Raw genomic sequence first — 18,964 nt, 5'->3', positions numbered from 1 at the left:
AAACCTTTTGAAGACTCCCTATAGGTCAGAGCTCCGAACAATTCTCTGGAGATGTTTTTGCTGTTTTTTTTTTTTTTCTTTTGGATACACTTTGCTCTGTAATCCTTGTCTTCTTTGTAGCTCCTTTTTCTATCTGAATGTATTACTCTGATAATAATTAAAAGACAAGTCAAACTAAACCCTCCCAAGTAATCTTTTTCAATTTTATTTTTACTTGGATGAGTCCCATATGTTTAGTTACTTATTGAAAACAGGCTATATTAAGTGAAAGTGGAACTGTTTTATTTCAGAGAATCCTCAAAGATCTTTCCAGCAACATAAGCAGAAAAATTCAGAAATTTTAATTTACCTAGAATTTTAATATACCTCAATTTTAATGGATCAAGGGGAGAAAATACAGCTCAAAAGAGTTTTTGGCTATTACTGGGGCACGAATTTTTTAATAATTAATATAATTGGTGCAGGAATTTTTGTGGCCCCCAAAGCGGTGCTGGAGTACTCTCGCATGAATGTGGGGTTCTCCTTGTGTATTTGGGGTGTCTGTGCCGTATTGACCATGATGAACAGTCTCTGCTTTGCAGAGATAGGCGTAACCTTCCCATGCAGTGGTGCTCACTACTATTTTCTCAAGAGATGCTTTGGTTCCTTGATCGCTTTCCTGAGACTCTGGACAGCACTGTTTGTGGGGTCAGGTGTAGTTGCTAGCCAAGCCCTGCTCCTTGCTGAGTACAGTGTCCAGCCTTTTTATCCCAGCTGCTCTGCCCCCAAACTACCAAAGAAATGTCTGGCACTGGCCATGTTGTGGATTGCGGGAATTCTGAATTGCCGTGGTGTGACAGAGGTGTCTTGGCTGCAGACAGTTAGCACAGTGCTGAAAATGGCCATCCTTGGCCTCATTTCCCTAAGTGGAGTGGTGCTGCTGCTGAGAGGGAGAAGGGAGAACATAGAACCGCTTCAGAACGCTTTCGATGCTGAGTTTCCTGATGCCTCCCAGATGATAGAAGCTGTCTTCCAAGGATATTTTGCGTATTCAGGAGGGGAATGCTTGACATATGTAGCAGGTAATTGGCACTCTATTAAGACAAAGCGAACTCAACTCATGATTTATTGCATGCAATATAAAGTGCACATCTTTTTATTGTATTTTGAGATTTAACTTAAATACTCAATGATTTTTCTTCTTTGTGGCTTTTAAAATCAGATAATACCACTCTTGCTTTTGTCATCTACTCTTAATTCTTTAATTACTCTTAATCCTTTCTCTTTTATTCTAACGTACTTATTTTATTGAAAACTTGTCTTTCTCAGCTTTCTTGGCTAAGACCACAAATCTGGGGCCTCTGCATTCATCTAGTTACCTTTCTGTTAGTGCACAAGTGGTAGAGTTGTGGAAATATTCCTTCCCATGAAACTGTGAATTCTGCAATGGTCTAATGCCTTAGGTTTGTGTTGTGAACAGGTGTGACACATTTACACTCTTATTTTTATTTGTATGCGTTTATTTTTCGAGTTTCATTGTATATTTTATCATAACTTCTTTTTCTTTCACTTATGAATGTAATGTTAAAGTTGCACGTAATGATAACAAAAATTAATTTTGGATTCAAGTGACATTTGTAAATTTTTCAAATTAAGTCTTTCATTAATACCTTATAAAAGCAATCATCCTCCAGCAATCTTGGATGCATTTAAATGGTAAACTCGTCAAAATGCGAAGTCAAATATTTGAGCTGAGCTCTGTAATCCTGATTACATGAGCCCCAAGGAGTTGCCTTCTTCCCCGCCTCCTTGAGCACCTGAAACAGGAAGCTCTCCAGCAGCCACAGGACTCCTCCTCAGTGGCAGCCCTGGGAAGCTGGCTGTCAACTGCATGCCCAGAAGGAACAGCACCTCCTGACTTCTCAGAACTTCAGAGCTGAACTCTGCCTTGCACTTCTACTGAGGTTTTAAGTATTTTTAATAATAGAATCATAAATATCCTCTGGATTTAATATCCTTCCCTTCAATGCCAAGATACAGTCCCCCCCCCCTTTTTAAAGTTATTTATTTATTTGAATATCAGAGTTACACAGAGAGAGGAGAGGCAGAGAGAGAGAGAGAGAGAGAGAGAGAGAGAGAGAGAGGTCTTTTATCTGCTGGTTGACTACCCAGATGGCCACAATGGCTGGAGCTGCGCCGATCCCAAGCCAGGAGCCAGGAGCATCTTCTGGGTCTCCCACGCAGGTGCAGGGGCCCAAGGACTTGGGCCATCTTCTACTGCTTTCTCAGGCCACAGCAGAGAGCTGGATCGGAAGTGAAGCAGTCAGTTCTCAAACTGGCACCCGTATGGGATGCAGGCACTGGAGGTGGTGGCTTTATGGGCTATGCCACAGTGCCGGCCCCTCCCCTTCTTTTCTAAGTCAATGTCTTCCCTTAAGTTTACATCTTTTCTCTTCCATCTCTTCAGGACTTTGCACATTCACATTCGTTATGTCCTTTTTTCTCTCAACTTTAACCTTTTTACTAGTTTTTCTTTTCCCTTGACATTTACATATGAAGCAGACTCTTGAAAAAATTTTTTCTTTAATCTTGGGAATTCAACCCCTCCTCCTACCCTGCAACCCTCCTGGCCCTGCCAACTTACATGTCTGTCATTCATTAAGTCATTCAACCAGCAACTATCTTTTTAAACATTGACTGTGTTTAAAAATGTACTAGTGCCTCAGGATGAGTAAGACACCATTTTTACCTTAAAAAGGCTTGAAGTTTAGAAGAGGCAGTATTTCTGTATGAGCTCTATCACCTATTGTGGCAAATAGCTTCTCTCTGGTCTGCTTTTTTTCTTTTCAAGATAGAAATCATGGCTCAAAAATCACTAACATTCTGTGCCTTAAAAGCAAATAATGGCATATAGTATTTAAAGATAAGCCATAAGAAGGAAATATAATTACCATGAAAATTCAGTAGAAGGAAATGTCACTTTTCACTGTCGTTTGTTGGGAAAGGTGGCAGTTTAATTGACTCAAAAAAATTGAAGCAATTAAAAAGTATAAGAGAAGCTGTGGAGACCAGAAGTATGCAGGATGCCTTTGATATGGGACATACAATCTTGAGTAACTGCAAAATGGTTTCCATCTGATGGTCTTGATAACAGAAATGATTGCTAAGGCAAGCACATAGATGAAGAACAAAATAGCGTAGAGATAGAAACATACAATTGGGCAGTGCAATGCCAACTTCTGGGAAGTGGGTAGAGAGAGAAGATCCAGTGAGAAGCCAGAGCAGGCTTAAAGAATTACAAAGGAAGATCCCCAAATGTTCCAAAAAGAGGGGTTATCAAAATGGCTAAATGCTTCCCAAGTTGAGGTGGGTGAGGATTGATTAAAAGACATTTCCTTTTTAAGTAAGGGGTAATTGGTGGGCTTGAGCATGAGAGGAAAGTCAGTTTGCACTGTTAAAAACAGAGGTCTTGACCAAAGACTGTGAAATCTCTCTTTCATGAAGTTTGTGATTAAATGGGTCACTGCAATTTCAGGACCTAACACACTGCTCAAAATTCATTTTCTCTCTCTTTCTTAAAGACAGAATCGAAGAAATTATCTGGCTTCTATTTTAGTCAATTGCATCTTATTTCATTGCTGAAGATATTTCATTGTTAGATAATTATTCTCTACTGAAAATAGATTTATAAATTTACTAACATATAAACTGATACAGAATTCTTCACAAGCAGCTGACAGTAAACAGAAACCAGAGGAATTTCAGTGTGTGCCTGGGTTGTTAATATACTAAATAAATTTCAAGTAAGGTTAAGTTCTAAATAACACTTTTACCTATAAAATAATGATTTGTAAACAGATGACAAAGTATGGTTTGAAAACACCTATTTTTTAAGTTCCAGACCCAGGGATATTCATTACCTGTCTGGTTATTATAGTCTTTTATTGTAAGCTAGTTCTAATCTCCACCTTCTCTCTATAAATCAAATACATAATAAAAATGAGTAAAAACCTAGAGGAAAGTATAGTTAACTTAGAAAAGTTACCCTTTTACTTGTTCCAAAAACTTTAATAACCATAAATCATTAGCAACAACCATTTCTAAGCATTTATTAAGTGTTATGTGCTGGGAGTGGAATTTTATTTTCTCTGTCATTTCCTTTTCTGCCAATATACAGGATAGAAAGTAGAAACCTGGGCAACCAATACCATGTCCATAGCCCACAACTAAGGAGTGGTGGGGGCAGGGTTAAAATTAGGCTCTCTGATGCTTTACTCTCCAATTGCTTAATCAGTCCCTATTAGTGGACTCCATGGACATAACATTTGGTCCCTGGGCAGATGGAAGACATTTGATATATGTCAAAGGATAGATATTTACTAGTCAGAGGGATTTGACTTGAAGCAACAGAAACCGATAGACATTAGTTTAAAGGAAACAAAAAGGGCATTTACTGGAATCTTACTTCTTCAACAGCAAGAAGAAACAGGGAAATTTCAGAACTTAAAAAACAAGATTTTCCTTTCTCCTGTTTTTTATTTTTTTAACTACAGACACATTGTTTTTCTTTCGATTTTCTTAGTCTCATTGACCTTTGGTTCAAATTCTTGAGAGACATTATCTTGGATATCAGCGAGATTGGTTTCCAGGGGTCAGATGTGTGTACTTGGTCATGATACACATATAGATATTGAATGCTAAGGATACTGACTTCTGTGTGCCAGAGAGTAATTCTTAGAGACTGGCAAGATTAGAGAAATGGTCAGACAAATGCGACAATATTTGAAAAGGTGGTTCTAGGAAACCCATTATATATAATGCTAAATTACTACCTTTTTATTTTTCATATTTAATACTGGCTTAAGGAAGCGGTGACAACAGAGAGGGGGACTTTATGGCTGATTGTTTAATTATTTTCAATATCTGTGTGGGGGGGAATGTATAATAGGGACAATCTCTTTAGTCTGAGAGAGAGTTCTGTTTTCCCAGAAATAATGATTTGGCTGAGATCTGAAGAAACAGTAGGTGCTAACAAGGCATCCAGGAAAGGAGCCACCAGACACAGAGCAAGATGGGCTCTATGGCAAGAAGGAGCAGGCATTTTTGAGGAAGTGACAAAAAGCCAGTCTGCCTATGTGTAACAGACACAGCAGATGAGGTCATCAAATTGCTCTGTCCTATATACCCACAGCCTGTCTGTCTTTCTTTTTTTTTTTTTATTAAAGATTTTATTTATTTATTCGAGAGGTAGAGTTACAGCTAGTGAGAGGGAGAGGCAAAGAGAGGTCTTTCAACCACTGGTTCACTCCCCAGTTGTCTGCAATGGCTGGGGCTGTGCCGATCCAAAGCCAGGAGACAGGAGCTTCAACTTCGGGTCTCCCACGCGGGTGCAGGGGCCCAAGCATCTAGACCAGCTTAAACTGATTTCCCAGGCCAAACCGGAGAGCTGGATTGGAAGAGGACCATCTGCGACTCAAACCAGCGCCCATATGGGATGCCGACGCTGCAGGCAGAGGATTAACCTACTGAGCCACCTTTCTTTCTTTTTTTTAAATATTTATTTATTTTTTGACAGGCAGAGTTAGACAGTGAGAGAGAGAGAGAGAGAGAGAAAGACAGAAAGGTCTTCCTTCTGTTGGTTCACCCCCCAAGTGGCCACTACAGCCAGCGCGCTGTGCCTATCCGAAGCCAGGAGCCAGGTGCTTCCTCCTGGTCTCCCATGCGGGTGCAGGACCCAAGCACTTGGGCCATCCTCCATTGCACTCCCGGGCCACAGCAGAGAGCTGGACTGGAAAAGGAGCAACCGGGACAGAATCTGGCGCCCCAACCGGGACTAGAACCTGGGGTGCTGGCGCCTCAGGCGGAGGATTAGCCTAGTGAGCTGCGGCGCCGGCCCACCTTTCTTCCTTTTTAATATGGATTCTTATCAAAGTCATGATTTTAACCTTCATGTGATGGTTTAATGTTTTGCTTTTCCTTTTAAAAAAAGAAAAGATTATTAGGCCAGGCATTGTGGCATATCAGGTAAAGGGCTAGGCATGTGGCAGAGAGGGTAAAGCCACCGCCTGTACAGCCAGCATCACACATGGGTGCCTGGCTGCTCCACTTCAGATCCAGCTCTCTGCTAATAGCCTGGGAAAAGCAGTGGAGGATGACCCAAGTGTTTGAGTCCCTGCCACCCACATAGGAAACCCCTATGTAGCTACTGGCTCCTGACTTCAGCCTGACCTGGCCCTGGCTGTTATATCCATCTGGGAAGTGAACCAGTGGATGGAAGATCTCTCTCTCCTTTGTCCTAACTCCATCTTTTAAATGAAGAAAGAAATAAATATTAATTTTAAGATTTATTTGTTCATTTGGAAAGTCAGAGTTACAAAGAGAGCTGGAGAGACTGAGAGACAGATCTGCCATTCACTGGTTCATTCCCCAGGTTGCTGCAATGGCCAGAGCTGAGCCACGTGGAAGCCAAGAGCCAGGAGCTTCTTACAGGTCTCTTACATGGGTGGCAGGGGCTCCTATCTTTTATTGCCTTTCCCAGGCCATTAGCAGGGAGCTGGATCAGAAGTAGAGTAGATAGGATACGAACTGGCATTCACATGGGATGCCGGCCTTGCAAATGGCGGTTTAACCCACTATGCCACAATGCTGGCCTCAATAAATATTTTTTTTTAAAAAAATGATTATTGATTTATTTGAAAGGCAGAGTGATGGGGTGAGGTGGGGGTGTGGGGAGAGAGAGAGAGAGAGAGAGAGAGAGAGATCGTCCGTTTACTGGTTCACTCCCCGAATGCCTACAACAGCTGGGCCTGGGCCAGGCTGAAGTTAGGAGCCAGGAACTCCATCCAGTCTCCCACATGTAAGGCAGGGACCCCAGTAATGGCCCGTCTTCTGCTGTGAAGTGCATCAGCAGGAAGCAAATTGGAAGTAGAGCAACCGGAACTCAAAGCAATACTCTGATACAGGATGCTGGCATCATAAGAGGTGGTTTAATCGGCTGTGCCACAAAGCCCACCCTACTTTTCTGTTCCGGAGGTTAAACTTCATGTCATTGTTGCTCACTACCATATTCCCACAGCAGATTCTGTCCCTATCTCCTATTACAGGAGGCTCAGGTTGGGTAGACTCCAAAGGGTGAAGTCCTTGTGGGCTCAGATGTCATTTTTCATTATTGCGTCTTTCTTTCTTTTTTTTTTTTTTTTGTAAGATTTATTTATTTATTTGAAAGTCAGAGTTACACAGAGAGAGGAGAGGCAGAGAGATAGAGAGGTCTTCAACTGCTGGTTCACTCCCCATTTGGCCGTAACAGCTGGAGCTGAGCTGATACGAAGCCAGGAGCCAGGCGCTTCTTTCGGACCTTCCACGTGGGTGCAGGGGCCCAAGGACTTGGGCCATCTTCTACTGCCTTCCCAGGCCACAGCAGAGAGCTGGATCGGAAGCGGAGCATATCCCATGGCTACGAACCGGTGCCCACATGGGATGCTGGCACTGCAGGCAATTGCTTTACCCACTACGCCACAGCGCCAGCCCCTCTTGCATCTTTCTTAAGAAATTTGCCACCTATGGGAAAAATGAAGAAACTTTCCCTTTTTCTTTTTCTCTTTTAGAACCAAACTCAGAGAGGTGTGTAACAGTTCACCAGTATGTGTGTCAGGCAGAGTAGCTAGGAAGGACCTAGCCCAACACATGATACATGAAAACAATCTTACAAATAAATTTAAGTTTTACTACTCATGATTTTGCTCTTTTATGTGTTACAGGGGAGCTGAAGAAACCCAGAAAGACAATTCCCAAATGTGTGTTTACGGCGATTCCTCTGGTGACTGTGGTTTATTTGCTGGCTAACATTTCCTACCTGGCTGTTCTGACACCAAGGGAAATTCTCTCTTCAGGTTTGTACACAAATGGCTAAGGCAATAAATAAAGTGCTGGTCCTGCTAGGTATCACTTGACCAGCCAGCACTGCTGTTTGCGGTTCATTACTCTATATATAGAGTCAACATGTGAGTTTCTAAATCATAGAGTACCAGAGAGGATGATTTGGCTTAGAAAGGAGATTTCAGATTTAAGTATGACTATGCATTTTCTGGTATTATAGAAGGGTGTGTGGAGTGCTGATGTATTCAAAATATTTGTATTCCTTCATAATCTCTTCTCACCAGAGTGACACTTTGCAATCAAAGTGCTTCCAGGTGATGCAAAGAATAAATTTGAAATGTAGGATATTAGCAGTTAATAGAGTAAATGCTAATGGTTAGTTGAAGCATACAACTAATATTATTAATATGTAAAATAATTTAGGATTTTTTTCCATAAATAAACCTAACATTTATGGTAGCAAATATAATATATTAGAAATATAAAAAATTATCCCAATATCTAAATTGCAGGACAAAACATTTAACAACTGGGGCAGCTGTTGGACACAGGGGGTTAAGCTGCCACTTGGGATGGTGCATCTCATATCAGAGCACCTGTGATGGAGAGCAACTTCTGCTTTCTATTCCAGCTTCCTGCTAACGTGCCTGGGAGGCAGAAAATGACCCAATTACCTAGGTCCTTGCCATCCATGTAGGGGACCTGCACTGAGTTCTGGGCTTCTGGCTTTGACCTGACCCAGACCTGGCTGTTGTAGGCATTTGGGAAGTGAACCAGCTCATGGAAGACTTCTCTCTGTCTCTCTGCCCTTATAATAAATAAAATTAATGAAATTAAATTTAAAAAAATGGAAAGAAAGTAGGAACTTTAGAAGCATTTATTGATAAATTGATACAATCATTTTGGTGGGTAATTTTGCCCTTAGTTAAAAATGTATGTACCTGGGACTGGCAATGTGGCATAGCAGGTAAAGCCACCACCTGTGATACTGGCATCCCATATGAGCACTGGTTCAAGATCTGACTACACTTCCAATCCAGCTTCCTGTTAATGGGCCTGGGAAAGCAGTGGAAGATGGCCCAAGTACTTGGGCCTTTGTGCCTATGTGGGAGACCTGGAAGATGCTCCTGGCTCCTGTCTTCTGCCAGGCCCAGCCCTAGTTGTTGTAGCCATTTGGGGAGTGAATTAGCAGATAGAAGATCTCTCTCTCTCTCTCTCTCTGTCTCTGTCTCTGTCTCTTCCTCTCTCTGTGTAACTCTTACTCAAATAAATAAATAAGTAAATAAATCTTTTTTAAAAAATGTTTAAAATGTATGTACCTTTGGACTCAAAAGTCCTATTCAAAGAATTTACTCTGAGGAGAATTGTGCAACCATAAATATTTGAAGGCATAAGTGTTTTCATTAAAATACATTTTATATTTTGCTAATATAAAATATTAGCAAAAAACTGATAATGGGAGCAGGTGTTTAGCTTAGTAGTTAAAACGCCCACTTCTTACATCAGAGTGCCTGAGTCCAATTCCTGGCTCTTGCTCCTGACTGCAGCTTCCTGCTAATGCAGACCCTGGGAGGCAACTGTGATGGCTGAAGTGATTGGGTGCCTGCTACCTGAGAGGGAGAGCTAGGCTGGGCTCCTGGCTCTTGCCTCTAGCCTGGCCCAGCCCCAGCTTTTACAGGCATTTGGGTTGTGAAACAAAAGTTGGGAGTGTTCTCTCTCTGCCGCTGAAATAAACATCAATGACATAATAATTTTTAAAAAAATCCTGAAAACAACCTGCTACTCTATCAAGATAGATTGGGTAAAGTTACAAGTGTGTAACGGAATACTGAGAACTCACTTAAACAAATAGAAAGATGAATACGTACTAACATGATCACGATATTCTGGAAAGTGAAAAAAGCAAGCCGAAGTGCATGTGTATACACAGACACATACATGAACATACTTGAAACCCTCATAGATACTCATGGAAAATTTCTGGAAGAGGATCCATCAGATGTTAACAGTAGCTGCCTTTGGATTACAGGAATGAAGAATTGGTGGTGGGGGCATTTAGTGTTATGTGCTTCTGCATTATTTATTTTACTTTCCAACCAAAGCATATGTAAGGAATCTCCAAAAAGTCTGTGGAAAGTGTACATTATGAAAAAACTATGTGTGGATTTTAACCTTTTATAATACCAAAATAAACTTACATTTTAGTTCTATTTTCCACAAACTTTTTGAAGCTCCTTTGTATGTCACAATTAAAAAAAGAAAAGAAAAGAAAGGAAGAAATGATGTATGTAAAGGAGCCAAAAGAGAAAACATCATTTTGTGGGCTAGAAATAAAGATCACGTGGAAAGATGTGAGTTTTTGTCAGCCAGCAGTCACAGAGCTATATTACCAGATGCCCCTCTAGTTACATCTAATCATCTTTGCAGAATGCACACTGGGAAACTGAAGGAGAATTTCCTTTGCATTTCTGGAAAAAAAATTCTTAAACATGTTTAAAGTGGGAAAAGCATAGGGGTATGGGTATCCAGGAGGAGCAACCAAAGTACCTCATTTGAAATTAACAGTAAGCAAGACAAAAAATAGTTTTAAATAAGACCCAATGTTGTAGAATAGCACTAAACAAAAGTGCAATGACTTTTGAGGGTAATTTAAGTAGATTAGAACATAAAGATCTTGGGATCAGCACTGTGGTGTAATGGGCTAAGCCTGTCCCGGCATCCCACATGGACACCAGTTTGAGTCTTGGCTATTCCTCTTCTGATCCAGCTCTATGCTATGGCCTGGGAAGGCAGTAGAAAATGGCCAAAGAGCTTAGGCCCCTGCACCCACATGGGAGACTCTGAAGAAGCTCCTGGTTCCTGACTTTGGATTGGCCCATGTGTACAGCCATACCACCCTGAACGTGCCCAATCTTGTCTGGATTGGCCCAGCTCCAGCAGTTGTGGTCATTTGGGGAGTGAACCAGCGGATGGAAGACCTCTCTCTCTGTCTCTCCCTCTATCTGTAATTCTGCCTCTCAAATAAATAAATATTTTTTGAAAAAAGAAAAAAAAGTTCTATAAGAGTAAGAATCCTTGATGGCACTTTAATTTTGTCACATCTGAACATCTTACTCTTTGTTTTAAGCTGGTTCACTTACGGGCTTGAAATTCCTCTGGAAACTAAACTTGGCACAAAAGTCCCAGGGAGCCTAATCCCTGCTGTCTGATTTTGTTAAAAACTGAGGATTTGTTTCTCTCTGATGAAGGACTGAGGTGTCCTGACGTACATCTACATAATACGAATTGAACTCAAGTGGATTCTCATGAACAATGGATGCTTTTCTTTCATAGTGTCTACTGACTTATTGGATTAGTGTTCATGAAGTCTCTTCATCTTTCCATAAAAAAATCAGAATATTCTCTGAAGATTGGTCTACAACAAGTTTTCTTAGTCTCAGTGCTATTGACATGTACCATGCAACTTTTTGTTGTAGAGCGCGGTCCTGCGTATTATAGTGTGGTTAGCATTATCCTTGGTCTCTACCCACTAGACACCAGTTGCACGTCTCTCCCTCCGCGGTTGTGATAGTTGAAGGAAGCATCTGGACATTGCCACAGGACCCTAAGGAGCAAAATCACCTGCAGTTGAGAGCCACAATCTAGAGTTCAGACAAATCCCAACTATCATCAATAGTTTTGTTTGCATGTAATGTATTTTCTCTTTCTAGGTAGTTGGTTAGTGTTTCCAATGGCACCACGACACAGGAAGGTCTCATTCCTGTGTCAGCAGTGATGTACTGTCCTTCCTGACTCTGGGCAGCCGTCAGTACCCTGTAAACTAGAGTTAGAAAATAAGCATGCCTTCAATCATCCATCCAACAAAATAAATTCATTTCACAAGTATTTACTGAAAACTCACTTTATGCCTGTCACTGAATGAAGTGCTAGTTTTATGGGGAAAAAAAAAAAGAATGATCTTCACCCTCAAAAAATTCCTATGTGTTTTTGGGAAAGACATGTAAGATGATAACCATTTATGGCACAGTATGATAGGGGCTAAAATTGACACATGCATAAGATTTTATGTAAGGTTTTATGTAAGATTTGTAATGTAAGGAAATTACAAAATTAAAACTGAATGTTCTTAATGACTTTAAATATTTTGTATTTTCACTTTGAAATAATATCAAAATGTTTCTCTTTCTGAATGCATCTCTTTGTGTTTTTGTTTTCCTGCAGATGCTGTGGCTATAACATGGACTGATAAAGTTTTCCCCTCATTAACATGGGTTGTTCCTTTTGCTATTTCTGCCTCATTGTTTAGCAATCTTATGATTAATGTACTTGAATCATCCAGGGAGATATACATTGCGAGTGAAGAGGGCCAGCTTCCTTTATTATTTTATATGCTTAATGTTCACTCTTCTCCACTTATGTCTGTGCTTCTAATTGTCATTATGGCATCCATTGTGATCGTCTTAACAAGCCTCATTGATTTGATAAACTATCTTTATTTTGTGATTTCTTTTTGGTCTGCATTAACAATGATAGGCATACTGAAACTCAGATATCAGGAACCCAATATACCTAGACCTTATAAGGTAAGAGTGAATTTTTTTCTTTTTTTTAGTGCAAAATAAAGATATTGGGCATAACAGTGTTTGAAGACTGTATTGAAGCATCTATGAGTAAATCTTTTTACTACTCCACAAGTTGGGAACCACATGGGATAATTTTTAATTTTTATTGTGTGGGTTTTAATGAGTACAAAACTAATGGCTGTGCATTTGATTACTAGTTATATATTTTACATTTCTTACTAGGGAATGAAAAGGAATAAGATTAGACTCTGCCTTTAGGCAAGCTATAATCTCTCTTGGCAGTCAGGTGAATCAAAACTCATAACATGCTACTTAATGTTTATTAGAGAGAGAACGACGGCTTTCTGGGTGGTGGGCAAATCATTATGATCAGTCTCTGACCACCGATTGCTTTGTTTACTTATGGAGCCACTTATGTACAGCAGTGTCTTCCATAGTCAGGGTCAGATTTGGCAAACAAGAACTAGAACAAGCAAGGTGAGGTCATAAGTGGTAACAGCTACTGTCCTGAAACATCAATGTACTTTGATCATCAGTAAATTCCTTCTTTTCATTTCTACTACCTTTAAACTTTCAGTCTAGATGAGGAAAAATTTCACAGCAGAGGAGATGGCCCTTTAATCATAGAAAAGGAAGTAAATGACAACTTCGCAGTGTAAGGATAATAGTGGGGGAAGGCAGCATTGATGCTCAGATGATCAGAACAGAATAGTCTTGGTTGGCAGCTAGCACGTTCAGAGCTTTGCGTTTGTGGTCACCTTTAATCCTCTCAAAACGTGGAGGCTACTGTGGTCTTTATTTTGTAGATGAGGAAACAAGTTTAGAAAAGTGAAGTCCCTTGCTCATGGTCACACAGCATGGAGTGGAGCCCAGGTTCAAATCTAGGAGTTCTCTTTGGAATGTCTGAAACTCACAAGTACGGAATCTAAGGAACAATGCTGAGAGAAGAAAACAATATTCTGATGACCAGCTTTGGTTGACTTAACAACCATGTCTCCTCTTTAGTCCTCCCTTCTAGATCTTCCTTGCAGTCATTCTTTTACTGTCGTGCATTTGAGTACTAGTTATCGAGAAGCACTGTATTTTAGAGCACCTTGCTAGGTGCTCTGTGTACCCAAACTAATAAGTCTTGCCTTCCTTTAAGCAAGTTATAATTTATGTGAACAGTCAGGTGACACAAAACTCATAGTATACTAATTGCTGTAGAGAGGCATCCACAGGACATTCAGAGAACGTGGGGAGGAGGGATCGAATCCAGTGGAGGGTTGATGCCCCTGGTTCTCCTTGGAGCTGCCTCCCCAAGATCTAATTTCCTCATGGTTTCACAGGCTGCAATTTTTAAAAATTTATTTTATTTATTTAAAAAGAGAACAGAGAGAGAGAGAGGGAGAAAGAGAGTGTCTTCCATCTGCTGGTTCACTCTCCAAATGGCTGCAATGGCTGGAGCTGAGCTGATCCAAAGCCAGGAGCCAGGATCCAGGAGCTTCTTCTGGGTCTCCCATATGGGTGCAGGGTGCTCAGGATTTGGACCACCTTCCACTGTTTTCCCAGGTACATTAACAGGAAGCTAGATCGGAAATGGAGCAGCCAGGACTTGAACCTGCACCCATATGGGATACTGGTCATGCAGGCCAGGGCTTCAACCTGCTGTGCCACAGCCCCAACCCCAGTTTGCATATTTTCATGTCTCTTACTTGCCATTTTCTGACTGTACTTTTGTTAGATCCCTAACTCCAACTAGATAAAACTAAAAAGAAGTTGTGACTTGTGGTGGATTTCTTGGATACCCCAAGAAATAGTATAAGATCGTTATTAACAACTAGAACTCAAGGCTGGCACCGTGGCTCACTAGGCTAATCCTCTACCTGTGGTGCTGGTACTCTGGGTTCTAGTCCCGGTTGGGGCACCGGTTCTGTCCCGGTTGCTCCTCTTCCAGTCCAGCTCTCTGCTGTGGCCCAGGAAGGCAGTGGAGGATGGCTCAAGTGCTTGGGCCCTGCACCCGCATGGGAGACCAGGAAGAAGCAACTGGCTCCTGGCTTCGGATCGGCGCAGCACACCGGCTGTAGCAGCCATTTGGGGGGTGAACCAACGGAAGGAAGACCTTTCTCTCTGTCTCTCTCACACTGTTTAACTCTGCCTGTGGGGGGGTGGGGGGGAAGAACTTAAGTCCAATTCCTCAGCTTATTAGGTGAACTTCTTTCTGTTATTTAACCTTGGATCCTTAGTTTCTTTATATATAAAAATGAGAATGAATACTACTTTCTAACAATATTGGATGTATTAAAAAAGCTAAGGCATCCAGAGTCTGACATTGATGATGACAATGATGATTTATATTATTAATTGGCAAAAATTTCCATAAAAAAATTAAGGCAAGGACAGTTTTAAGTACAAGGGGTTGAAATTTGTCTTGTACATTCATGTGAGTGCTCTTTTTCTCCCCTCTCAATTATTTCATAACTGATACAAAGTGAGGTGACAGATTATTTTTCTCAGAAATATTTCATAATTAAAGAGGGAACTCTTAATGGCTTCAGCCCCAAATGGATGACCCTCTCACTAAAGGATTTCATAAAGTGTGACTAGTTTTCTTTGGAGTAAAAATTCATATCTGGGCCAGCATTTGGCTCTGTGGTTAAGATGCTGCTGGGGACATTTGCATCCCCTATCAGAAGTGCCTGGTTTGAATCCTGGCTCCTCTGCTTCCCATTGAACTTTCTGTTAATGCACATTCTAGAAGGTAGCAGTTGGTAGCTGAAGTACTTGGGTCCCTACCACCCACATGAGAGATCTGAATGGGTTTTCTGGCTACAGGCTTTGATCTGGGCCAGTACAGACTATTATGGGAATTTGGGAGTGAACAAATGGATGGGAAATTTCTGTCTGTCTCTGCCTTTCAGCTAATGTGAAAATAAATAAATATTTTTATTTTTATTTTTTAAGGTTTATTTATTTATTAATTCATTTGAAAGGCAGAATTACAAAGATGCAGAGACAGAGAGAGAGCAGTACTCTATCCACTGGTTCACTCCCCATATGGCTGCAATGGCCAGAGCTATGCCAATCCAAAGCCAGGAGCCAGGAGCTCTTTCTGGGTCTCCCACACCGGTGCAGGGGCCCAAGCACCCGGGCCATCTTCTACTGCTTTTCCAGGCCATAGCAGAGAGCTGGATTGGAAATGGGGCAGCTGGGACGTAAACTGGTGCCCATATGGGATGCCAGCACCGCAGATGGATGCTTAGTCCACTACTCCACAGTGCCAGTCTCAATAAATAAATATTTTAAACAAAATTCCCATTAAAATTGCAAGACATGACTATGGTTATTTATTTTTAAAAAAATCTGTCTCTTCTCAAAAATATCTACCAACTAAATTTTCTTACCAGGTTGGGTAAGGTAATATGTAAAGTCCTTGCAATCCTAACACAGAGAAAATACTGAAGATGGGTCTTTAAGGTTGTTAGCAAAGCAAAAACAAAATGAAAGAATGAAAACAAGAATTGTTCTGGCCAAAGTTTTTGTCTTGGTTTGTTTTCTTTCTCCGTGTACTGAATATGTAAAGTCATAATATTTACTTGTCAATATTTACCTGAATAGCAAAGGATCTAAGGATTGCCTTGCGTTTTTGTCATGAATGTCATATTGTCTTGAAATATTTTCTAAGAAAGATTGTTGAGACCTTCACTGGGTCTTTGAAACTCCTTCTTAACAAATTCATGCCCCTAGATAAGCAGATGGCTACCTTATTAGCAAATAGTTGCAATTCACTCCATTCATGGACAGCTGAGTGCTGGATGATCATTTTCTGTACTCAATATCTGACAATGAGCATCTTCAACATTTCTCCTGTTACTTACAATGTATCTAGTTGTATGCCAAGTTTATCTAACTTCATAGCTAATTTAGTCTTTTTTATATCATTAGCTTATATCTTAATTTTTTGTTTACATAAGTGTATAGGTATTATGTGGTATGGATTTTTATATCTAATTTTTTTTTAATTTTGCTCTTTTCAGGTATTTTCACCATTTATATTGATAACGATGGCCATCAGCCTGTGCTTGGTTGTTATACCATTGGTAAAGTCTCCAAATATGCATTATATCTATGTGCTCCTTTTTGTTCTCAGTGGACTTCTGTTCTATATACCTTTAATACATTTTAAATTGAGGATGGTTTGGTTTGAGAAGATGACTTGTTATTTGCAATTACTATTTAATATTTGCTTCCCTGATGCATCTGATGAACAGATGTCAGAAACAGAAATTGTTAAAAAAGTAGCTTTATAAAAACCACCAAATTCCAAATAAAGATTAAGCACATGATGAAATATTAGTGATAAAATTCCTTTGCAAACATGCTTTTCCTATTGAAATAACATACACAAAAGTGCTCAGGATACAGCCGGATTTTAAAATCACAAAGAAATGGCTATCCATCACTGAAGCTCCATGTTGTGTGGCAAAAGCATTGTCTGCATAGCTTCATATATCGATGGTATCTCACTCAGTCTTCCATTTTCTCCCATCTATCCTCTTTTCTACTGATTCTGTGGTGATCATGTAATAAAAGTTAATGATTAAAAATAAAAAGCATTCTCTTCATTTTTTCTGAGTCCTTTTTTGGGTGTTTATTTGAAGATAAAAAAAATTCAATTTTTCCTGTTAGTTTTTCCCCTCTAAGTAGTAGTATTTTTGACCTAATACCCATTTTGGAAGCATGAGTTTTTAGGTTATACTCCCTTGAGTGTCTTTCTTTCAATTCTGAGGTGTCTTAGGAGGAACAATCTTTATTTGATTAAAATATGACCTGATTATACCTCTGTGCATAAAATGTGTGCCATAGGTGGCTGAACGGATAGTGTCTCAGCTGTTATACTCGTTTAACATTGTTCAATTAAAAACTTTGTCTACTTAACTCAGAGTTTTAAAGGAGCTGGAGAAAGCAGAGAAGTAATGTGGGAATATGGTCAGTGACCTTTATTTGCCAGCTCTGGTCTCCCTCTCTCTTCGCCCCATGGGAGTGGCATCTACAAATGTTTCCTGACTTGCTGAGTTTGAAAAGTCATCCCTTGGTGTGATGGTTAACTTTGTGCATCAACTTGGCTAGGTCACAGTGCCCAAATTTGATCAAACATTATTCTAGATGTTTCTACAGTGCGGGAAGTAGTGCATAGTGCATTTTTTTTGGTGAGGGGAGAGATTAACATTTAAATAGGTGGACATTGAGTAAACCAGATAGCCCTCATTGATGGTAGGCCTCATCTGATCATTGAAGGCCTAAATAGAACAAAGATTGACTTCCCCCTGAATTCTGTTAGCAAATTGGCTTCAGATTTGGACTGTAACACTGGATCTTCACTAGGTTTCCAGCCCCAGCTCATACTGTAGAGTCTGGACTTAAATAATTATGTGAACCAATTCCTTAAAATAAATTCTCTCCTCCTCCTCCATGTACACGTCTATTGATTTTGCGTCTTTGGAGATCCCTGACTGTCGCTCCCCCTCTTCGTGGAGGAACGACACTAAACCCTGCCTAGGCTTCATATCCGAGTCACGGCACCATTATGTCGCTCCCCGTCTTCATGGAGGAACGACACTAAACCCTGCCTAGGCTTCCTATCCGAGTCACGGCACCATTATGTCGCTCCCCGTCTTCGTGGAGGAACGACACAGGACCCTGCGTTGTTCTTTCGTCTGCTCGGCCCTCCCCGGGTTTGCTGCTGGTTCTTCCCGGGTTGGCTGCTGGTCCTTCCCGGGTTGGCTGCTGGTCCTTCCCGGGTTGGCTACCATCCCTTCCACCTCCGTGGAAGGGCGGTTCCCCCTGCCACATTCCCCACTTCCGCGGGGGAGCGGCACACCGCCGGCCGGCTCTCTCGGGGACTGCACAGGTGTTCCTCTTAGATGTTCCCCTTAGATGTTCCTGGTGCATGTTGTCTCTCTCCTCCTTTATAGTCCTCTTCCACCAATCCCAACTCGGCTGCCCACACGCCGAGTACTCTGATCTCCTCCAATCAGGAGCAGGATCAGCTCCTGCAGCTCAGTCAATCAAATTGGCGAGAGGCAGCTGTATAGAAGTTTACTCCTCTCCCAGCGCCATATTGTGGGAGAGCAGATGCATAGAATAAGTCTTAATTCCAGTAACTTAGTCTAGTCCGAGTTGCTCCCAGTTGCTCCCCACACCTGACTAATACACTTGGCTTTCTGAGCCAACTTATATACCCTCTTCTTGCTTAACAAAAGCCAATCTTTCCCAATTATAAATGTCTTGTCTACTTTAGTCACATGAGAAACATCATTCAAATTTAAACAATTGCATGTTCAAATTAGTAGGATAGATACATCTATTTATATCATGGTTTTAATTTCATATGACAGTTGCTCACATGGACTATCTGGTTTAACATTTCTGTCACGTGAATTTTCACTACATTTATACAACTGCCTAACTTTCCTTTTCCTATGAGTTTCAACCTGATATATAGAAAAAATAATTCCTATGCCTAGTTCCATAGGAGTTGTTCACAG

General features: G+C 40.8%; 1 protein-coding gene across 1 annotated transcript; it reads left to right on the top strand.

The window, feature by feature from the left end:
* Window positions 1-311: 311 nt before the first annotated feature.
* SLC7A13 (solute carrier family 7 member 13) lies at window positions 312-16,993 on the top strand. Its single transcript, XM_002710568.5, has 4 exons — window positions 312-1,061; window positions 7,737-7,868; window positions 12,076-12,437; window positions 16,454-16,993. Exons 1-4 carry the CDS (start codon window positions 377-379, stop codon window positions 16,724-16,726), a joined length of 1,452 nt encoding a protein of 483 aa, XP_002710614.2. The 5' UTR covers window positions 312-376; the 3' UTR covers window positions 16,727-16,993.
* Window positions 16,994-18,964: the final 1,971 nt, after the last annotated feature.

The sequence above is a fragment of the Oryctolagus cuniculus genome, chromosome 6 (genome assembly GCF_964237555.1).
Source record: "Oryctolagus cuniculus chromosome 6, mOryCun1.1, whole genome shotgun sequence".
Classification (NCBI taxonomy): Eukaryota; Metazoa; Chordata; class Mammalia; order Lagomorpha; family Leporidae; genus Oryctolagus; species Oryctolagus cuniculus.
This window is presented reverse-complemented; position numbering and strand designations above follow the sequence as displayed.

Bases quoted from the DNA above. Each gene is read 5' to 3' on its own strand.
- SLC7A13 (XM_002710568.5), top strand. From the start codon at position 377: ATGGATCAAGGGGAGAAAATACAGCTCAAAAGAGTTTTTGGCTATTAC. The intron at 1,062-7,736 runs GTAATTGGCACT...TATGTGTTACAG, and splicing joins ATGCTTGACATATGTAGCAG to GGGAGCTGAAGAAACCCAGA. The intron at 12,438-16,453 runs GTAAGAGTGAAT...TGCTCTTTTCAG, and splicing joins ATATACCTAGACCTTATAAG to GTATTTTCACCATTTATATT.